Source organism: Eubalaena glacialis, chromosome 4 (assembly GCF_028564815.1).
Source record: "Eubalaena glacialis isolate mEubGla1 chromosome 4, mEubGla1.1.hap2.+ XY, whole genome shotgun sequence".
Taxonomy (NCBI): Eukaryota; Metazoa; Chordata; class Mammalia; order Artiodactyla; family Balaenidae; genus Eubalaena; species Eubalaena glacialis.
Window position 1 is genome coordinate 64,243,476 of NC_083719.1, and position 23,205 is coordinate 64,266,680.

General features: G+C 37.1%; 1 protein-coding gene across 5 annotated transcripts in view; it reads left to right on the forward strand.

The window, feature by feature from the left end:
• MSH3 (mutS homolog 3) overlaps nucleotides 1-22,753 on the forward strand; it is a 262,769-nt gene extending 240,016 nt beyond the window's left edge. For all 5 annotated transcript variants that reach the window (XM_061189407.1, XM_061189402.1, XM_061189403.1 and 2 more), the window contains exons 21-24: nucleotides 8,100-8,286; nucleotides 12,472-12,601; nucleotides 19,389-19,560; nucleotides 22,060-22,753. In XM_061189407.1, coding sequence (XP_061045390.1) covers nucleotides 8,100-8,286; nucleotides 12,472-12,601; nucleotides 19,389-19,560; nucleotides 22,060-22,168 — 598 coding nt within the window. In that variant the 3' untranslated portion in view covers nucleotides 22,169-22,753. The remainder of the gene's footprint in view (nucleotides 1-8,099; nucleotides 8,287-12,471; nucleotides 12,602-19,388; nucleotides 19,561-22,059) is intronic.
• Nucleotides 22,754-23,205: the final 452 nt, after the last annotated feature.

A 23,205-nucleotide genomic window follows, 5' to 3' on the forward strand; every position in this document is an offset into this window, starting at 1 on the left:
ACCTCATGAACCTTTCTCTGAATAAGAAGGATTTTTTAAAAGTAGAATTTTGGCAAACATATACATTTGGCCCTAATTGGTGATATATGTACTCATTGGTGAAATATTATATTTCTAGACACATATTTCCAAGGATTATTAACATCTTTGAGTGCATCACTGAATTAAGATCTGTTTCTTATTATCCTGATAAGTGCAAACTTAAACCTCATTCAACTTTTTGGACTCAGTAATTAAGTTTTAGAAAAGCGATGAATTATTAAGTCTGGTTGAAAAAAAACAACAAAACAATTGGCTTCTCTCAGCATAATTTATTTCTATTTATGTCAATTAAGTGTTGGTAGAAAAGGGTATTTACATTAAGTGGCCTCTGGTTAATAATTTTCATGCCACCCTTCCCACGTAAACTCTTTCTTATGGTCCCCAGCTTCAGGAATGCTTTGTACCCAGAATCGCACCATTGTGTTTACTTTGAGAGAGAATTGGAAGGTAATAGGTCTTCAAATGCTTAAATTAAATTATCTTAAATGTTTGCTTTTGGCTGTGTGGATGATAACTGGTTTGTTTGCCGAATTTAGTTTAATTCAGCACATATTGATTGAGTACCTACTGTGGAGTATTTGTACTCTATTAAAATATATGTATGCTTCTTGGACAGAAGGAAAATATCTTGACTGAGTACATGTCTTCTAGTTGGTAGTAAATACCAGCACTAAAAACCACATTATATTTTACAAAATGAGTGGGCTGTTGAGAATTTTATTGGCAACAGAAATGTTGCCTTATGAGTGCCTCTCTGGTTTATTTAGCTCCTGTAGCTGTGTCTGCCAAGCAGGAGATATCTCACTTCATCTTTTTGATGGGAAGTGGTCATATGAATTTAATGCTTCAAAGTCACCTGAGGGTTTGGTTTAGTTTAGTTTTAAGTGCAGATTGCGGGCATGTCCCTGGAATGTAGATTCCCTGGAGATACAGTTGTTATCGGTATGATGAAGGAGACTCCTGGACTTTGTAATTAAGAACTCCTGCTTAGGTCTTCCCATTTTTGATTGGGCTGTTAGCTGTTTTTATATTTTGGAAATTAATCCTTTGTCAGTTGCATTATTTGCAAATATTTTCTCCCATTCTGTAGGTTGTCTTTTCGTTTTGTTTACAGTTTCCTTTGGTGTGCAAAATCTTTTAAGTTTAATTAGGTCTCATTTTTTTTTTGTTTTTTTATTTTCATTACTCTAGGAGACAGATACAAAAAAATATTGCTGTAATATACATCAAAGAGCTTTTTGCCTATATTTTCCTGTAGGAGTTTTATAGTATCTGGTCCTACATTTAGGTCTTTAATCCATTTTGAGTTTGTTTTTGTGTATGGTGTTAGAGAATGTTCTAATTTCATTCTTTTAAATGCAACTGTCCAGTTTTTGGAGCACCACTTATTGAAGAGACTGTCTTTTCTCCATTGTATATTCTTACCTCCTTTGTTGTAGATTAATTGACCATAGGTACATGGGTTTACTTCTGGGCTTTCTATCCTGTTCCACTGATTTGTGTGTCTGTTTTTGTATCAGTACCATACTATTTTGATTACTATAGCTTTGCAGTATAGTCTGAGGTCAGGGAGCCTGATTCTTTCAGCTCCATTTTTCTTTCTCAAGATTGTTTTGGCTATTTAGGGTCTTTTGTGTTTCCATACAAATTTTTAAAATTTTGTTCTAGTTTTGTGAAAAATGCCCTTGGTAATTTGATAAGGATTGCATTGAATCTGTAGACATTTCTCCAAGGAAGACATCCATATGGCCAACAGGCACATGAAAAAATGCTCAACATTGCTAATTATTAGAGAAATGGATATCAAAACTACAATGAGGTATCATCTCACTCCAGTCAGAAGGGCCATCATGAAAAAGTCTACAAATAATAAATGCTAGAAAGGGTGTGGAGAAAAAGGAACCCTCCTACACTGTTGGTGGGAATGTAAATTGGTACAGCTACTATGGAGAACAGTTTGGATGTTCTTTAAAAAACTAAAAATAGGGTTGCCATATGATCCAGCAGTCCCACTCCTGGGTATATATCTGGAGAAAACTATAATTCAAAAAGATACATGCACCCCAGTGTTCATTGCAGCACTGTTTACAGTAGCCAAGACATGGAAGCAACCTAAATGTTCTTTGACAGATGACTGAATAAAGAGGATGTGGGGGGGGGGGTGTATACACACACAATGGAATATTACTCAGCCATAGAAAAGAATGAAATAACGCCATTTGCAGCAACATGGATGGACCTAGAGATTATCATGCTAAGTGAAGTAAGTCAGACAGAGAAAGAAAAATATCATATGATATCCCTTATATGTGGAATCTTAAAAAAAAAAAAAAAAAGGTTCAATTGAACTTACTTACAAAGCAGAAATAGCCCCACAGACATAGAAAGCAAACTTATGGCTACCAAAGGGGAAAGGGGGGGATAAATTAGGAGGTTGGGATTAATGTATACACACTACTGTATATAAAATAGATAACCAACAGGTACCTACCGTATAGTACAGGGAACTCTACGCAATATTTTGTAATAACCTATAAGTGAAAATAATCTGAAAAAGAATATATATACACATACACACATACATATTTATATATATATATAACTGAATCACTGTGCTGTACACCTGAAACTAATATGACATTGTAAATCAACTATACTTCAATTGAAAAAAATATTTAAAAAAAAGAACCTCTGCAAGTGACTCAGAAACATATCCAGGTTTAGGAGCTATTATTTAGTTTCAACACTTGACATTTTACAGAAGGAAAAACAGAAACAAATTGTGATTTGCTCGAGCTCATAGTGTGAGTTCAGTTATAAGAATGCCTCCTCTGGTTGTGTCGCGTTGCCCTGTATTGATCTTATTAATTAATCTGGTTAGTCTTTTCCCTCATGACTGATTTATCCTTGCTTTGATGGCCTTAATTATTTGTGTTGTTTCACAGATAATAGTTAAGAAATAGTTAAATATTTTCCTTTGAATTTCTTGGGACTATCTCACTGAATAGACAAGTAGATGTGTTGGGGAATGATTTGCCCAGTCAGCACACTGTGGGTTTCCTTTGATAGGAAAACACCTGTGTCCTTATGTGGCCTGCATGTGCTTTGTAGGTGGTTCTAGTGAACATGGTTTCATGTGAGCCAATACAAGTTTGGCATTTTCCTGGATTGCTGCTTTGATTTTCAGCTATGTTTCCATTGACACTGAAAGATGGCTGTAGTGGTTTTTTGCCTGGTTATATTTGCAGTTCACTGTAATAGCTGTTATAAATTGACTTTAAATACCATAGTGTGATCTGATTGCAGCTGTTAGTAGAAACAATTACCCTAGATAAAGAAACCTTTTTCATTATCTATTATAATAATTTCATTGCTGCTAATGAGGTGTTTTTGATATTGGTAGAAGAAAGCTGGTTATTTATCTTGGTAATTGTAATCATTTTGCCTTGTCTTAACACAATGATACAATAGAGTATAAAGTGTTTTAAATGTATCAATAGAGTATAAAGTGTTTTAAATGTACTGTGATTTTTAAAATAACATTTGTTTTTCTAATGATACTGTAAAGCTTGTTCATTGTGCAAAATTTAAAACTATAGAAAAGCTCAAAAAGGAAAAAAATTTAAATCACCTGTAATTCCACTACCTGGAAATCGTCCTTTAGGTGTATGGCCTTCCAGGCTTTTAAAAAATGCACACACGTAGTGGTAAATTATTTGTGATTTCATTCCATTGCTGGGTTAGTGTTTATGTGTAAATGTGATACAGATCTACTACTTCACATTTTTTTATACCTTTTAAATACCATGCTGTATCTACACATCTTTCAATATTTGGTGTTCTTTTGAAGCCTTTTTTCTCTTCTTAGACTTTAACTTTTTTTTCCTTCCTTACACCATCCTTCTTAAGTTAGAGTACTTTGCTATTCAGGAGATTATTTCCTTCTGTAAAATTTACATAATATGCAAAAAAAAACCGAAGCTAAAACACCCATACTGTACAGAATTCTGCAAAGTTTTTAGCGAAGTGAAGTGAGTAGAACATCTTCAATTCCAAAAAGAAGGCAAAATTAGCTAATATAAAAGCCCTCCTATACAGAACACTTAGAGGACAAATAGAGTATGATTTCACTTATCTGAGGAACTAGAAGAGGCAGATTCATAGAGGCAGAGGCTGAGGGGAGAGAAGAACAGGGAGTTATTTTTTGATGGGTTATTTTGAGATGATGAAAAAGTTCTGCTAATGGATAGTAGTGATGACTGCACAACATTGTGAATGTGCTTAATACCACTGAATTATACACCTAAAAAGTGTTAAAATGGTAAATTTTACGTGTGTCACAACTACTGAGCCTGCGCTCTAGAGCCCGAGAGCCACAACTACTGAGCCTGCGTGCCACAACTACTGAAGCCCACGTGCCTAGAGCCCGTGCTCCACAACAAGAGAAGCCACCGCAATGAGAAGCCCACGCACCGCAACGAAGAGTAACCCCAGCTCGCCACAACTAGAGAAAGCACAGCAACGAAGATCCAACACAGCCAAAAATAAATAAATAAAATTAAAAAAAAAAAATGGTAAATTTTAGTTATATATATGTACTTATATATTATTTTAAAAGCACTTGAAGTATGTCCAAAAAAATCCTGATGCAGTAGAATAATCATTTCCTCTAGTTAACAATTTTCATATTTAAGCTCCAATTACTTATCATTCAATATAAAGAATCCTTTTTTCTACCTGTTAATTTCAGAATTTCTCCCTCATGCTAGCATTTACCTTTCATAAGGCCCAGAGATTGTGGTTTGAAGGGGCAGAGCCCCACCCTATTTGCTATAATTTAGAAACATCTAGAATGTTATCTCAAAATATCAAGACCTCATAAAAACAAACCCTTGTTCAAATTTTCATGAAAGTGTTCTTGATTTTAGAAACTGATTCAAAAAAGTAGTAATTTCTTTTCTCCATTAATGCTTTATTAAGCTTTGTTGACCTATATAAGGGTTAGACGAGGAGGGAGTAGGGGATTAGAAAGATTAGTCAGCCGCCACTCCTAAAAATATCAGAGTGATTTTTTTTTTCTTAATCACATATCTGTAACCTGTCAGAGCAAACTTACTCTGAGATGAAACCTAAAGAATGCATTTTCCATTTTTCCCTGCATTTGAATACAAATACAGGCAGAATGATAATAATGACATATGTTCTGAATTCCTTAAATCTCTAACATATTTTAACATTTGAAAAATTTCAGAATCATTGTCCAGTAGGATGTGTTGTAAATGCTTGTTGGATTAATAGAAAATTACAGACCTTTTGTTAATGGTGTTATACCCTGCCTTATTTCCAAAACTTATTTTAGACAGTTTACTGGGATATATACAATAGAGCAGGACAATAAGAAAGTAAAATGGTATTCAAAGATCAAGGACAAGTAAGGATAGAAACCTAAGATGAAGTCAGTGTTGCTATTTGTCATTATAAGGTGCTATCCAGTTGTTTCCTAGTAACCAAGACCAAAAGGAAAATGGATTTATTGATAAAATTCTGTGTCCATCAGAATCATATAAAATCTTTATATTGCTGAAATTTATTGGAAAAATAAATTTAAGAAGAGGAATTCCTTAAAGGAAATTTCTTGAGAAGTTAACAGAAAATATTTTTATCAATAAACAGTTCCCACAGTTACAAACACATACTTCCCCAGTGGCCTCAGTGACTGGTTAAGGCGCCACCACTTCTTTAGTGTCTGCTGGGCAGCATTGCTACTTTATCATCAGGTGCTATGGAAAAATAGAATTGTGAAAAAATGTTTTGGCTCCTATAATGGAGTGGCTTTCAGACTGTTCTACAGGGTGTTAGGAGTCCCACAGAGCCCCCTCTAGAAGGGGAAGCGAGGCCTCATAGTGCTGGGTTCTTGACCAAATCAGCGTTCCTTTGATCTCATTGGCAGAGTGAGTTTCTTTGTAAAATTTCATGTGAACAAAGGATTTAACAGGTAAAAGATATTTGAAAACTACTGGTCTAATAGTAGAGTTGGGACCATTGTTTAATAAAGATACACCCAAGATCCCCTGAAATCTGGCCTGACCTCCTTAAGGACAGAAACCCTGTAACACCATAAGACACGTTGGTACCATGGCATTTTGCTACACACATGTTTTGATGCCATGTATATAAAGCCATCCACCCACCTGTCTAGAGATTAAATTTCATCTAGACTGCTTGGTATGTGTATGGTTTCTATTTTTACATTCAACTTTTAAATTCATACACATTGATTTTGGAATATGGTGTGAGTAAGGACACATCTTTGTTTGTTGTTGGTTTTTTTGTCTTTTTTTTTCTGAAAGAACCAATTAGCTACCATCTTTTTTTATTGATTGATCATTCAGCCTTCCCTCCTGATTTGAAATCTCACCTTAGAATATCTTTCCCCAAAGCATTCTACAATTCCTGCAGTTCCCAGTGAGACCACTCTGTTATCGTAGTGTTTCTAGAAAGCACTTAAGTATATGTAAACTGTTGCATTAAAATCTTAGCCAGTGCTTGCTTGTTTTTCTAACTCTTGAATCAAAGACACCCCCCCCCAGATATTTGCCTTATCAGAGCTATTTTATTATCAACGAAAGATATGTTCTTTTTGTCAGTTCACAACCTGTCAGGAATAAAATCAAACATTGTTAAGTGAGAATCAAACATTATGGTTCTGAAGAATTCAGAGTGGTTGCAGCAATAAGAAAGTTTAATCTTCTTGCTTTGTGGTAGGGAACATATTAGTAAAGTAAACATTGAAAATTGAGGTAAATAACAGGGTTTGAACTTTGAAAAAGTAACCAGAATGCTCCTGAGTTAGCAGCATTTCAGAAATTATGTTCTGTAGTTATAGATTTTAAAGTAGAATCGACAGCACTATCACCTCCATCATAGATGTAGTTAATTACGGTTTCTAAATGCCACTTATTACTGGAGCAGTTGTCCTAAGGTGCCACCAGTCTTTGGAAGTGAGGGGGTGGGCATTATACTCCATCGCTCCTGCCCAGTACGTGGCTCCAGCCACAGGATAGTTAAGGCTCAGTTTTACCATGAGTTTTTCCAGAAATAAGAGACATTTTATGGTGCTGTAGGTCACATGTGAACTGTTGTAGAAAAACTAAATTGATGAAGGTATTTTGCTGAGAAAATAGTCACCAGCGTCCACAAAGCTGGCTAGTGGGTCAGAGTCTGAATTCTAGGTTTTGCTGCTAACTGCGTGACCTGGAGTGCAAATACCTAATTTTTCCCCCCAGATTTCTTTTTACATTCTCCCAAATGTGTTCTGTAAACCATTATTGTCAGAAGGTGCTCCAGGAGAAGTTTCAAGGGTCCATGGTTAAATGAGTTAGAAATGCTGTGTACTAGATCAGGTGTAAGAAATGCACAATATGTAGTAGAATATTAAAGGCTCTAAGACGTCTTACAGGAAAGAACCCTTACATCTTTTGAACCTGTTTCTTGACATCTCTAAGAACTCTGTTCCATGAAGTCCACTTTAGGAACCTGTATTAGGTGTCTGAGGTTATTTAAACCTCTATAATTCTAGTTCTAGTAAAAAAAAAAAAAAAGTTTTATCTTATTTCAACATGGTACTTTAATTTGTAATATCGGTGTGGAATCTTCTTCAGGAAACACTGGAAAAAGCCTTTGATTGTACAGCGTCCTAGTACTCATGGATTTTACACACAGTGTTACAGAGAAGCGTTGTTTTCCCCTGTGAGTACCAAAACCTTGATTTGAAATGATTGGTCAGAAAGAGGCCGAGTCAGAGGTTTCCCTGCTTTTCAAGAGCTCTGTCCAGTACCTCAGGTTCTACCCAGAATGTTTCTATAAGGTGCCATTTGATGTTAGACACTCTTTATATCCAACATATTTTCTTTTGTTTAATACAATTTCAACTGTTATTGGCTCAAAGTACATAGACCCCTGTAGGGATCTTTTATAGTTATTGTTCAGAACATAATGTCTGGCTTCCTAATAATGAAGTTCAGAGGAAAATCAGGATTTTGTCATCTTGTTTGTAGGATGGGGGCTGCGGATAACATATATAAAGGACAGAGTACATTTATGGAAGAACTGGCTGACACAGCAGAAATAATAAGAAAAGCAACATCACAGTCTTTGGTTATCTTGGATGAACTGGGAAGAGGGACAAGCACCCATGATGGAATCGCCATTGCTTATGCTACACTTGAGCATTTTATTAGAGACGTAAGTATCTTGCATACCTTTTTGTACAGGAATGGTGCATACTATACGAATTGTTTTCCTGACCTCAGTTTCGAAATATTCAATATTATCCTGCAGTTGATCCTATTCCTGCAATTGATCATTCAAATACTATACGTGGAACTCAGGTAGATTGGCCCAAAGTAACGTTTGTAGTTCTTTGATGTGTCTTGCTTTCTTTTGCTGAGGCAGAATAAACCTGGTCAGTAGGAGAAAGACCTCCTTGGCAATATTTCCACCTAGAACTGTATCTTACTCTCCTTGGCAAACTAAATCAAGAGCAGGGGCCATTCACCTGCAACCCAATCCTTGAGAAAAGAACCAAATAAGAGATAGTGCCATTTTTGCCCTGTGAAATACTTTTTTCAACAATATCCTAGAAGATCTCCTTATAAGACCTTTGATCTGATCTTTCGGTGTCTCTATCTTAGTAACACCTTCAGTGCATGTGTCTTTTTTGTTTTTAGAGTTCATTTCTTTTTTTTTTTTTTTTTGGCTGCATTGGGTCTTTGTTGCTATGCGTGGGCTTTCTCTAGTTGTGGCGAGTGGGGGCTACTCTGTTGTGGTGCGTGGGCTTCTCATTGCGGTGCGTGGGCTTCTCATTGCCGTGGCTTCTCTTGTTGCGGAGCACAAGCTTTAGGCACGTGGGCTTCAGTAGTTGTGGCTCGTGGACTCTGGAGCGCAGACTTAGTAGTTGAGGTGCACGGGCTTTGTTGCTCTGTGGCACGTGGGATCTTCCTGACCAGGGATCGAACCCATGTCCCCTGCATTGGCAGGTGGATTCTTAACCACTGTGCCACCAGGGAAGTCCCAGAATTCGTTTCTAAGCATCTGAATGTGAACTTTTGTTTGTGTCAAACTTTGCACCCCTGTCATCTCCATCAACCTCTCCCCTTTACTAACTGTCTCTGTTTTTGTTCATTTTGATCTCTCCTTTTTTTTCTCTCACCTTAGCACCTGCCCCTGAACCTTGTCTCTTCTTTGGTTTTTCTTTTTCTATTTTGTTCTCTACTTTTTACACTTTTCTTTGTCTCTGTGTCTTCCTTCCATTTTCATTTCTTCCTTTCTTCCTTAAATAGCCAATAAAAGCGCATTTTTGCTCGTATTTCTTTGCAAAAATAAAATCCCCTTTTCTTTAAAGTTTTGTGGCCCTCAGTTTTTTGTTTAAACATTTAGTTAGATTACATAGTTAATGATGACATATTTTCTGTTTTAAAATTAATACTTTTTGTTTTTGAAGAAATTCTGTATTTGCAAAAAGATACAGCTCAGGAACTTTTCTTTAATCATTGTAGAAACTACAGGTTCAATATAGTTCTATATCTGCCTCCAAAACACACTTTTTAAACATTAATTTAAGAATACTACTCATGCAAGAGGGAGGAGATATGGGGATATATGTATATGTATAGCTGATTCACTTTGTTATAAAGCAGAAACTAACACACAATTGTAAAGCAATTATACTCCAATAAAGATGTTAAAAAAAAAAAAAAGATACTACTCAGCTGTAAAAAAGAATGGAATTTTGCCATTTGCAGCAACATGGATGGGCATTATGCTAAGTGAAATAGGTCAGACAGAGAAAGACAAATACTGTATGATATTACTTATGTGGAATCAAAAAATACAACAAACTGTGAATATAACAAAAAAGAAGCAGACTCACAGATACAGAGAGCAAACTAGTGGGGAGAAGGAAGCAGGGAGGGGCTTTTTAGGGGTAAGGGGAAAAAGGGTTATTACAGGGTTATATGAAATCATGTGTGTGAAACTTCCAAAAATTGTAAAGCACTACAGAATTTAAAGAATCTTTCATTTAATAAAAAATAGATTAATTAATTAAGACATTCCTTTTTTTTGAGCCTTCAGGAACAAATTATGACAGAGCTGAATTTGTCAACTTTGAGTTTCCTTTAATTGTATCAACTCTATAGCAGTGTATCAGTTACTATTGACTGTATAACAAAATACCCTGAAACTTAGTGGCTTAAAACAACAATAATCATTTATTGTCTCTCAGAGTATCTGGAGGTGAGAAATTTGGGAGCAGCTTGGCTGGGTGGTTTTGGCCCAGGGCCTCTTCTGAGGTTGCAGTCAAGTTGTCACCCAGGGCTACAGGATCCTCTTCCAATGTGGCTCACTCGCATGGCTGGCAAGTTGGTGCTGGCGATTGGCCAGGGCCCTCAGTTTCTTTCGCCATGGGCCTCTCCACGGGCTGCTTGAGTATCCTTACAGAGCGGCATCTGGCTTCTCCCAGAGGAGGCGTTCCAAGAGGCCAAGGTAGAAGCAGCAGTGCATTTTATTTTGCCATCATGTTGTTGACTACACAGGGCCAGCCCTGAGCAGTGTGGAAGAGGCTACTCAAGAGCATGTGCGTTGGGAAGCGAAGATCTCTGGGGCCATGTTGGAGGCTGGCTGCCAAAAGCAGTTTGTCACAATCTCAAAGAGTCATTTAAGAACCTTCAGGAACAAATTAGGACAGAATTGAATTTGTCACTTACGTGTTCATTGCTTCTGTAGCAGTTTTTGGATATTTTAAACGTTGATGAAGAAAGTGTTAGTTTTAGATAAAGTTTACCTTGGAGTTAAGTCATTGAAGAGGATTCTTCAGGAGCAAGAGTCCCTAAGTTTTTTATGGATGAAAATCTTTATTTTTCATGTCTTTTGATTGCTGGGATGGGGAAGAGAGGAAAAGGAGGAGTCAGGGAGGCTACGTGTTGCTGCTGCAGGGTGAAAATGGCCTTGAGGGGGGCAGTGGTGTAACCCAAACCCTTAGGTCTTCCAGCTAGAAATGCCCATCAGCTCAGGGAAGGGATACCAGGGAGACAGCTGGTCCTAAGATATTTCAGGGCAGATTTTAAGAGCAACTTGTCAAAGAAATCCTGCCTTAATAGGTTTATTTGTAATTGTTTTTAGAGAGAAGGCATATGTTCTGACTTTTAATAAGGCGAATGGCAGATGAATCAAAACTGGAGTTCTTCAATTTGATTACCCTCTTCTGCTAATTTTTAGACCAAGATTTGGTGTTAACTTCCCTTAAGATAGGGATTTCTAGAACACATATAACTGTGCTTTAAAACATTGCTAATTAAGTAATCCACAAGTCTGTACTGATACTAACAACACAAAAATAAATTTTAAAATGGTGAGGGTAGGGAGGAAGAAGGGAAAGCTCTACTTTACAAAATTCCAGCTAATAGAGAATGCTTTGGTTTGTTTTTAATCGACATTTATTAACTACCAGAATAATAACTGATTCAGGCAATGATGATCAACAGATAGTAAAACCTTTGGATGAAAGATTGTTGGTGAAAATGATATTCACACAGTTTCAAAGTATCACCCCCCAAGTTATTTATTAATTACAAAGGAGAAGGGTGTCAGTACAGTGAAGGAATCTTCTGGGCACACACTTAAACCAAATAATCAGCTTTAGCATCCCCAATAATAGATCAAATTGACATCATGTGCCTCCTGATGTGATATACTGAAAAGGGTATGTCACCTACGTATATATGTAATATTGCTGGTAATAAGTTTTAATCTGAATTGAATGAGGCAAATCCAAATTGAGGGAGATTATGCAAAACAGCCCTCCTGGATACTTCAAAAATTTTAAAGACATAGAAGTCAAAAAGGAGAAGTCTGGGGAACTGTTCTAGATTAATGGGGACTAAAGAGGCATGACTAAGTGCACCACATGAGTCTTGATTTTTTTTTTTTAATATAAAGAAATTTCTGAAGAACATTATTGCGACAGTAAGGGAAATTCATGGACTATATATTAGTAAATAGTGATATATCATTGTTAAATTTCTTGAGTGTATTAATTTTATTCTGGTTATGTAGGAGAATGTTTTTGTTCTCAGAAGATAGAATCTTAAGTATTTAGGGACCAAGTGTCATGATGTCTACAATTCTCAAATGGTTCAGGAAAAAAGTGTGTGTGTGTGTGTGTGTGTGTGTGTAGAGGGGGAGGGAGGAAGAAAGGGGAAATATGGCAAAATATTAACAAATGGTTGTCTAGATAAAGAATACATGAGTGTTCATTGTACTTGTCTTGAAGCTTTTATGAAGGTGTGAAATTTTTCAAAATGAAGTTGGAGAAAAATTTAAATTAAAATTTAAAAATAAAATAACTTTCATTATGTCTCACTGCTTTAGGTGAAATCCTTAACCCTCTTTGTTACCCATTATCCACCAGTCTGTGAATTAGAAAAAAGTTACTCACAACAGGTGGGGAATTATCACATGGGATTCTTGGTCAATGAGGATGAAAGCAAACAGGACCCAGGTATGAATTGTTCTTGTAGTAAGTACAACTAGAATTCTGTTGGTTTTCATAATTTATAACTTGAAGTTCATAGGAGCATGAACTTATTGCTTATTAATCATAAAAGCTGTGAATGTTGATTGTAATTGACATTTGTCCAAATTCATTTTCTCTAAGCTTAGGGTCAAATAGAATTTGCATTTATCCTCGCCATGTCTGAATCCTTCTCTGGCCCTCCTTATCTCATTTTTCTACAAGAAGAAGGTGGGATGAGGGGGTCATTTAGGTTTTATTCTTAGATCCATCTCAGGAAAGATGCCCTAACAGTCAAGTGTATTAGTTATCTTTAAAAATACTCAATACATTTCCCAAAATATCATTTAACATTACTTACTTACTAAGAGCAGTACTCTATACTGGCCATACATGTTATCTTAATTTGACAAGGAAAGTGAATCTCAGGTAAAGTGGGTTCCTCATGTCAGACACCTGGGTAGGGGCTGAACTGAGCCTAGAATCCATGTCCTCAGCCTGCAGGTTCTCTTCTGCTCTGCTAGAAATGTTCTTTTCGTGAAAAAGAACAGCATTAGCCAATAGAAAAAATTCAAGTGCTGTAAGTAATACAGTAGATTTTAGCCTTTTTTTTTTTCCCCTGTTCAATAATAATTTTTTTAAAGCTGTGGGCCAGTGATGGTTTATGCAGTTGGTGTGCTACAATGGAAAATCCATTATCAAAGATACTCCAGAGTCCAAATTTTATTTTGGAAAAGTAATAAGTAAGGATGGACTTGAAAAAGATATCAGGCAACTGGCCCAAATAAAACAAAGCACTGGACCTAAGATAAATGTAATGTTAGGCAGTCCTGGCCTTTCACCACCATGCGGTCTTGAAAAACACATCATAAATTCTCTCATGGAAGCAGTTTTGTATCTATTCATCTGCATCCAAAGTGACAGGAGGAGCTTATAAGCTAAAATCCAATGGGATAAACAAAACAGAGTTCACTAGCAGGGAAGGGTCAGTGGTAAGTGTTTGATGTGAACTGACGACTAACCCAGACCCTTACATCTTAAGTGTTTTGGCATTTTATTTTATTGATTTAGATTTTTATTCATGAACATAATTTTTAAAAACTAAATGATCCAAAGACTCATGCTAACAGGCAGTGGTCCCCTGCTTCCATCCTTTTATTACTCCACGGCCCCTCCCCATCCCAGTCCCAAGGCAACTGCTTTTGACTCTTTCATCCATTTCTTCCATAGTTCTAAATACTGTGCTTATTTTCCTATCTCTTGGTTCATCAGCCTGACACAATATTTACTGACTTCTGCTAAATGAGGGTCTTTGGCCCTCCCTTCCCCTTCCTCCTGGTATAGTAGTTTCACGTTTTTTCCGTTTCATTCACATTCATTGTTTTCACTATTACTGCCAGTAGGTATTGCTTACTCATGAGCCAATTATGGAGACAAGTATGTTTTCTTTCTTTTACAATGTTTTTCTTGAAGGTAATAATTGTTTTTATTTTTTCATTGTTTTATTTGAGTCTATTGTTGAAAATTCCTGTATCCTCCAATAGCTTTGCAAAACACCTCTCTAGATAGTTTTCCACATGATTGAACCTGTTGGTTCCAGTTTTCCCCAGTGGTGTCATTCTTCCTGGAGCCCTTTGTCCTCCTGCTCATCTGAACTGGTTGTTTCCTAGGCCTGCTGCCCAGCTGTTGCTATCATCCTAGGAAGTCTCTTAACCTCTCCTCTGTGCATTTGATTGCAAGTAACAGAACACTTGGACTCACACCAGCTCAGACGATGAGGATACGTATAATCTCGTATTACAGGAACCTCAGGAAGGGTGGGCTTCAGCTCCTCTTCTTTGCAGTTCTCCAGGCTTTGTCTTCCTGCCCTGCTGGTTTCATCATCAGACTAGCAGCAAGACGGCTGCAGCTCTTTTGGGCATCTCATCCAGAATTGACAATGTCGGAAGGAAGAAAAGGGACCAGCTTTTCCTGTGACTCTTTCTTAGGAGCAAGGGAACTTTTCTTAGATACCCACTAGCATCTCATCAGTGTCCTATCTTATTTTCAGGATTGAATCACATGATCATTCTTAAACCAATTCCTAGAAGTAAGAATGGAAGGGATAACTTTGATCAGCCTAGACTAACTGGGATCAACATTTGGAGCTGGATATGAGGACACTGCTCCCTGAGATAAATGGTCAGGGAGTTAATTCCTTTATAAATCAGGGTTTTCTTAGAAGTGGAATAGATTTTGGATAGGCTACTAATAATATCAACTAAAGAAGGTAAAGTTTTTAAGATTTTGCATGAATAAAAATGTCTCCATACCTTCACACTTGATTTATAATTTAGCTAGGGCTAGAATTTTAGGTTGAAAATAATTTTCACTCAGAAACTTGAAGCATTCTTCCATTGCCTGCTCACTTCCAATATTATCCCTGACTGTATCTATGCTTTGTCCTTTACCTCTGACCTAATTCCTCTTCTGTCTAGATTAGAGGCCATTGGTCATCGGTAAAATGCCCCAGCGGCCTTTTGGGTGACTTCCAAGATACTATGCTTATCTGTTTCCTTTGGTGTGGTAGATAAAGCAATGGACCATCAGTAAGAAACCTGCGTTTTAGTCTCTTCCAGTCCATAAGATGTTGGAAAAGTCACCTAACCTCATCCATCTCTGAATTTTTATGAATCTATCCTAAAAGTGACTTCAGAAAGTATTTGATCAGCACACATCTCTTTAATACTTGCCTAGAGGAGTTTTGCTTTAAAACAGTTTTGCTAAGTTTCCCTGTAACAAACAGAAATTTGGATGATTACTTTCACTGACTCTAAGCAGTGTCAGATAAGCTTTTCAGTAATACCTGTTTAAGAAATTGGTCATAGCTTACAAGGAGGGTCCTCACTAAGAACTTTTATTTGAAGCTGTAAAGAAATGAGTCGTTTTACCATCTGCTCTGCGACCTGGCTCTCTCCACCTCCATGTTTCCTTTGTACACGCACACACGCCTCCCTCTCTCTTTCTCTCTCTCTTTTCCCTCTTCTTCCCTCTCTCTCCCATGGAAGAGTGGTGAAAGATAGCCTTGAAGTAGAACGTAACTATAAAAATAGCTCCTTCAGGTGATTATGGAAGAGTGGTTACATTATTTACCTTGATGCTGTAAGAACTACTATAATTAGTACTAAAGTAGAGACCAGCATATGATGACAAATTCAGCAGTTGTTTGTACTGAGGTATGTTAATGAGTTTTTTGGGAGCAATATCATATTTTGTATAATTTAACTATTTTATAGCTATATTTAAGAAACATTTTTTAGCTAGCTACATTATATATACTACATGTTATATGTATATAAAGCAAAAAAAAGGAAAAAGCCGTCAGCAAAGCAGTGTTTAAATGAGGGGGTTTTGTGGCATTTAGTAGGCTTTCAGAAAAGGTTAGATGAATGGTTGGATGGATGGATGGATGGGTGGATGGATGGATGGATAATGAATGGACAGATGGACTGACAGATGAATTAATCTCTTTTTTAGAAAGGTCAGTGTGGAGGCTAGATTATAGAGGAGAGGCTGGAGGTGGAGAAATCAGTTAGGACTAACCCAGTTGAAGTGATAAAGGCAATACTTGTCTTTGAGATGAAAAGAATTGGCTTTTTTGATACCCCACTGCTGTTCACTTCAGTTTGGGTCTTGTGAGCATTGAAGGGTAACAAAAAACTATCCAGGTTAGCAGGTACTGGTTTCTACATGCTTCTTTCCTAGTCTTTTCCCACCCACTTTGTCACCTGTTCTTTGTGTTCCTTAAGTTTTATTTGGAGGCACAAGGTATTCTTAGTGCTTTGTAATGTGAGTTTTAGTCTATATGTATTCCTGGGAGTGTCAGCATTCTTTTCACCTCCCACCTCTAGCACCCACCCTTAGAAAGGTATTATTTGTCTGTTGCTGAATTCTTAGAGGAGGTTAAAGAAAATTCCATTATCCTTTTTCTCCGTTGTGTTCAGTCTTTTGGCTTTTTAGCTTTTAGCTGATAAAAGAATAAAGCATACACATTTATCAAATGAAATAATATATGAGAAAAGCTCCTGATAAACTTATAATAAGTATACTAGGGTCTCAGAAATCATTGTGAATCTGGTTTATCTTGGACATTTTTGCAATACCGTGCAATTATATTGAATTTTGTAATAAGAGCTGCATAATCCCGAGCTGCTTTAGATTTATCAAAGATTAAACTGTATGCAGCTGTTGGGGAGGAAGAATTTGTTCTCTACCCTTCTTGGTTCTTTTTTTTTATTTTTATTTTTTATTTTTTTTTAAAGGAAATTTTAATGTTATTAACATATATCGAAGGTCTTTTTTTTTTTTAAGTATTTGTTTATTTATTTATTTATGGCTATGTTGGGTCTTTGTTTCTGTGCAAGGGCTTTCTCCAGTTGCGGCAAGCGGGGCCACTCTTCATCGCAGTACGCGGGCCTCTCACTATCGCGGCCTCTCTTGTTGCGGAGCACAGGCTCCAGACGCGCAGGCTCAGTAATTGTGGCTCACGGGCCCAGCTGCTCCGCGGCACGTGGGATCTTCCGAGACCAGGGCTCGAACCCGTGTCCCCTGCATTGGCAGGCAGATTCTCAACCACTGTGCCACCAGGGAAGCCCCCCTTCTTGGTTCTTTGGCTGGTCTAATAATCAAATTAACATAAGACAGATTAACAGGAGAAAACCAAATTTAATTATTTATCTACGGGGGCCTCATAAGAATATGAGGGCAAGTTGGGCAGTTGAGGCTTCTATGCCATCCTGAGCTAAGGAATGGGATAGGAGACTGGGGCATCAAAGAGGAGGAGAGTAATTCACAGGGAAATAAGAAAAACAGATACTTGGTAATTATATGTTTGTCTTGCCCTATACATAGGTCATTCAGATAAACGTTATCTGTGGTAACAGTCTGTCTCTGAGCCAGGGCCCCCCCTACCTCCATCTAAATTCTTTTAGGCTGTTGAAGGGGGAGCTAAAAAGCCCTTCCTGAGCCTGTTGGACCTCCCCTGTCTTCAGCTCCAGACAGTCTGCATGCCAGAGTGGCACATTTTGGGGAGGCTTGTTCTGAATCCCTTCACAGCCTTGTCTTTGTATTATTGTACTTCATTATATCCCAATTCTTTAAAAGTTTTAACTTCATGTATATGTACTATGTGGTAGACTGGTTCCCCAGGAAGCAGATTCTGAGGTTTACATGCCAGGGTTTATTGGGGAGTGCTCTCACGATCAACACCCGAGCAGGACTGGGCAGTCCTGGGCTTTGTTACAGTTATAAGGCTTCAGCCAACCCTGCAGAGAGCTCTGACGAGGGTTGGTCCTTCAGAGTTACCTCAACTTCGGGTGAGAGAACCAGGCCTTATACCTTTATTAGTTATCTACTGTTGCATAATAAATTACCCCCCAAAACATAGCAGCTTAGCACAGCAAATATTTATTATCTCATAATTTCTGTGGAGCAGGAATCCAGGGGCAGCTAAGCTGAACACCTCTGCCTCACAGTCTCTCACAGGCTACATCATGGTATCGGCCAGGGAAGCAGTCACTTCAAGGTTTGACTGGGGCAATCCACTTTCCAGCCCACTCACATGCTGTTGGCAGACCTCAGAATAGCCACTTCCAAGTTCACTCACGTGGCTGTTGGTAGGCTTCCAGGCCCTCACTGACTTGTTGCCCAGAGACATCAGTTTCTTTCCATGGGACCTCCATAGGGCAGCCCACAATATGACCACTGGCTTCCCTTAGAGCAAACAAGCCAGAAAGTGAGAGTGCCCAAGACAGGCTGCAATCTTTCATAATGTAATCTCAAAAGTGACATGCCATAATTTTTGTCATATTCTATTCACTAGAAGCAAGTCCTTTGAACCAGCCCACACTCAAGGAGAGGGAGTGACACAAGGGCTTGAACACTAGGAGGCAGGGAACTTTGGTGGCCATCTTAGAGGCTGCCTACAAACCCCCATAGCAACCAGTCACTGGACGCAGCTTGCCCAAGATGGGATGTGACCTTGGGTGAAGCAGTTCTCTTCAGCTGAGGAAGTTCCCAAAGAGAGCACACAGCTGAGGGTTGCAGGCTTAACAGCCTTCCTGACAGTTGGGGCAGTAAACGCTTCAGTCCTGAGTGGGATTTGGGTGGTACCAAACAGCATCCACTTCAATATGTATAGCTCTTAGTTAACTAGGATGTTTAATAAGCCAGAATTTCTCAGTCTTGTTTATTTAAACTGTGCAACATGTAATATTTCCTTATCTGTTTTTGTGGTTTTGTTTCTAGCACTCTTAGAAACATCTTTTATATATGTTACTTTACAGAGTGTATTATAAGACTGGTGAATATATTCTTCCACTGGAAAACACTTTTTTTTAAAAAATCTATTTTTAAAGGAGAAATTGTATTGTACCATGTGTCAGAATCACTCGTTTTTGATACAGGTCAGCTGAAATTTTTCAGCGAACAGCATAAAACTAAATACTTCTTAGCTTACAATGAGTAATTGTTAAAAACCATTTTAACTGAGCTAAAAGATAGATTCTAAATGCAAAAGCATTTTCAAAGCAGTATTTACCCTTTTCTAGATATGTAGTATTGATAAAAGGAGCTAACAAGGGATTAGGAACAATGGATTTCTTTTTCATATTATAAATTTTAATTGAATAAAGTTATAAGAATTTGTATGTTGTCTTTAATCCTCTAATTTCTTTCAACTTTCAAGCATGGTTTTCTTTATCTCTCTCTCTCTCTCTTTTTTAACTCTATTTTTTAGGTGAAGAAGACCAGGTTCCTGATTTTGTCACTTTTCTTTATCAAATAACCAGAGGAGTTGCAGCAAGGAGTTATGGACTCAATGTGGCTAAACTAGCAGATGTTCCTGGAGAAATTTTAAAGAAAGCAGCTAGCAAATCAAAAGAGCTGGAAGGATTAGTAAATATGAAAAGGTCAGAATGATTGTGCTGCATTTTTTGATTTATAATGAAATCTTCCAAGTTGTCCCAGGAAGAGGATTGTCCTGTAAATGAACATCAGGACTTCCTTCAAGTGTCTCTTCAAGTATTGTGAAACATTTAATTACAATAAAATGAAAACAGCTCTTACCAAAGCTCATGTGAATTCACTCAGCCCTCTCTAGTCAGATCTTTATTAAGTTGATAAATTGGTTTTTTTAATCATTTTTCTAAAGAATTAACTCCTTAATACGTACCAACACATTCGTTGCCTAAAATATTCATTTATGCAAAAAATTACTAATGGAAACCTCAATATATAAAATGTTTAGAGTACTTCTTTTATTCGTATATTGCATTCAGGTATGCAGTGGTTGCATTCAGAAATGAAGAATTCTGTCAGGACATGAATGAAAATAATAGTATCACATAACTAGGTGATTAGAGTCAGTATCCACACGTCACTTACTTTGTGGATTTGTTTGTGACAAATTTTTCATTCTAACCGACTTCTCCATCATCTAGGAACGCTTTTGTGAATGCACTCACCTTTTACCCTGAATAGCCAGCAAGTATATAGTCAGTAATATATATTAATATACTAATATATATACTAATACTATATATAATCTTCATATAAACCTGAGACATATATACTAATATATACTAATATACTAATCTTCATATAAACTAATGATATATATACTAATCTTCATATAAGCTAATATACTAATACTAATCTTCATATAAACCTATATGAATATATACTAATCTTCATATAAACCTGAGACATACTTTGGAAGGAAGATACTCCTAGGAAAATATCATACTAATAAATAATAAATTATAGCCTTTTTTCCCCAAATATAAGATTATATTATAAAACAACATAAGCTCCTCACCTACCTCCTACCCCACTCCTTCTCTGCTTGGAGAGTCTGATCGGCCTGGGGCAGGACATTATTGCCCTGGTCCATAACCATATGACCAAGAGTGAACAGGCTGTTAGTCCAATAGAACATCTTGGCTGACCACTATACTGTAAGAATATTTTTTAGTTCTGGAAATCATCCCCTATTTAAATATTGAAATATTAACACCTAATATTAGTTAAACAATTGCCAACTTGTATACTAACGTACAGTTGTGCAACCAACTTCTCTTTCTCCTCTTCCTTCCTCTGTGGTTCTGCCTTGCACTCCACACTTTGCAGTGGTAAATGGTGGTGAACCAGGTCTGAAGTGCTGGAATACTATAAAAGACATGTCGTTTCCTCTGTTGACAGTCTCTTCTGGATCCTTTCCTCAATGCCAAGTTAGAAACAAATGTAATCAGTGACCACCTATTTCTAGTTATTTGTAACAAAATAGATTAACATAAAATTTTTCTAGAGAGAAAAGTAATCATCTATGAGAGTTTAAAAATAAGCTTAGCCCTTAGTTCTTTGGGCTGCTTTAAATCCTCTCGTTGTCTTCTTATTTTTCTTTTTCCCTTAAGAAACTAGAATAAAACTTTTACTACAAAAGATACATAAGCAAGATGGTGATAAAATATGAGAGTTTATACATGTTGCTGCTGTATAGCCTATAAAGCAAGAGCAGTGAAATTCACAGGTTATTTATAAATATTTTAACTCTTCCAACTAGTATGTGACATTTTGAAATCTAGAAAGTTATCTTAAAAAGACAGAATTATAGGAAGAGGTTGCATTGCGATGGAATCTGATGATTTATCAGGATACACTGCATTTATTGTTTTTCCTTTTCACTAAAAGTGCCTGTCACATCGATTCCATTGGCGAGATCAAAGAAAGCAAACTGAATCCGGTGCATTCATGTGGGTTTGGTAATAGCTAATATTTATTGAATGCTTGCTGTGTGCACCAGCAAGTCTGGGCAGTCAGTCCTTTGCAGCAGCCTAGACACTGTGTCAGTTACTGTTCTTATTGCTTTACATACATTAACTCACTTAATCCTTACGACAGCCTTGTGAGATAGGTACTGCTGTCATCCTCATGTTATAGTTGGGGAAAATGAGGCCAAATGGGGGTAGGAAGCTGACCAGGAAACCAGGGTCACGCAGCTAGTTGGTGCCGGAGCAGTGATTGGAACTCAAATACTCCCTCTTCAGACCCTAAGTAGGTCCGTTATGTTGGCATTTTACTCTTTCCATAGCCTGCATTATTTTATTAAATCAATTTTACTTTTCATCCTGTGAGCACACATAGCCTCTGGCTGAGTTAGAAGAGGGAGGAAGCTGGGCTGTCCCCTCCTCGGAGGCAAGAGAGCTGATCAACAACTTTGGTCTCTTGATTATAATAGCAGCACTGAAAAACTTGTTTCTCAGGAAGGCTGATGCTTCCTGACATAGCTTCCCAACCACAGGACCTTGCCTGTGAGTCTAATGTTACAGACTTTTCATAGCTTTCCATGAGATGTACTGGCCTCTAACAATTGCATTTATAAAAGAAATAGTATTTTATTTTCTCTCCAGGAAAAGGCTGAAGTGTTTTGCGAAGTTATGGACGATAAATGATGCAAATGATTTGCAAAAGTGGATGGATGAATTCAAACTGGAAGAAATTACAGACTTCTCTTCCTGATGAAAATGAAGACTACGTTTTGGAACCAAAAAATAGAGAATTAAAAATACCAACTGTATAAAACAACTCTCTAATAACAGCCCATCTTTGTGTGACCTGAGCATAAAACCTGACAGTGATATATTCCTGTTAGAAACAGGGAGGCCTTTTGTGTAGGAAGTCTGTTTCAGGTTCCTGCCATCCTTTTAAAAGTATAAACACTTTTGAATATTAAGATTTCTATCATGTCATTAGAAAAATCTCATGGACGGTAAGATTCAAATAAATCAAAAACTTCTAAGTAAAACCTGGAGTGGTAGAATATACAGTTCATGAACTTTTAGAGTGATATAAAAATTTAATGCATAATTTTATTTGTTTCAGTTCAGATAATTTGCAACTGGTTGAAATGTCTTGCAGGAATATACCTTTTCATTCGAACTAAAATAATTTTATAATGCTGCCAGTTTATTCACTGTAAGCATAAGGATTTTTGAAGAGAAATAGAAGGAATTATCAGGCTTTTAGAAACTAGAGCACAGAAAGAGTCAGGTCATATGAAATTTGAAAAGCTAAATATTGTCATAGTTTTAAGCAATTTGAAGATTGTTGGATTAAATTATTTGTCATTCATTCAAGTAATAAACATTTGATGAATACTTGGCTATAATATATGATTTTTTTTCCTGTTGCATTTGGGGGTTCTCAACTATTTGGGACATTTGTTACTTTTTAGGTTTAATTGTGGAACCAAGGTTGCTGCTCCTCCCAAGTACACAGAACTGAGTTTTCTCATTTTGGACCTTTCTACTAACTGACATAGCAAATGTATGGTCTTCCCGGTATTGAACCTTATAGCTATGTTGATTCATAACAGTGCTCCCTCCCTGCATGTTTAGGGTGACAGTGCTCAGCTTTGTCCCTGAGCTTTTTATAGCACTTACAGCCTGGCTTCTCATATCCATATTCTTTTTGTTTCTAAATATATGATCTTGCACAAAGGCTTTCCATCCTGTTTCCCACTCGGTTTTCATTCCTACTCAGTGAAATGCCTTCCC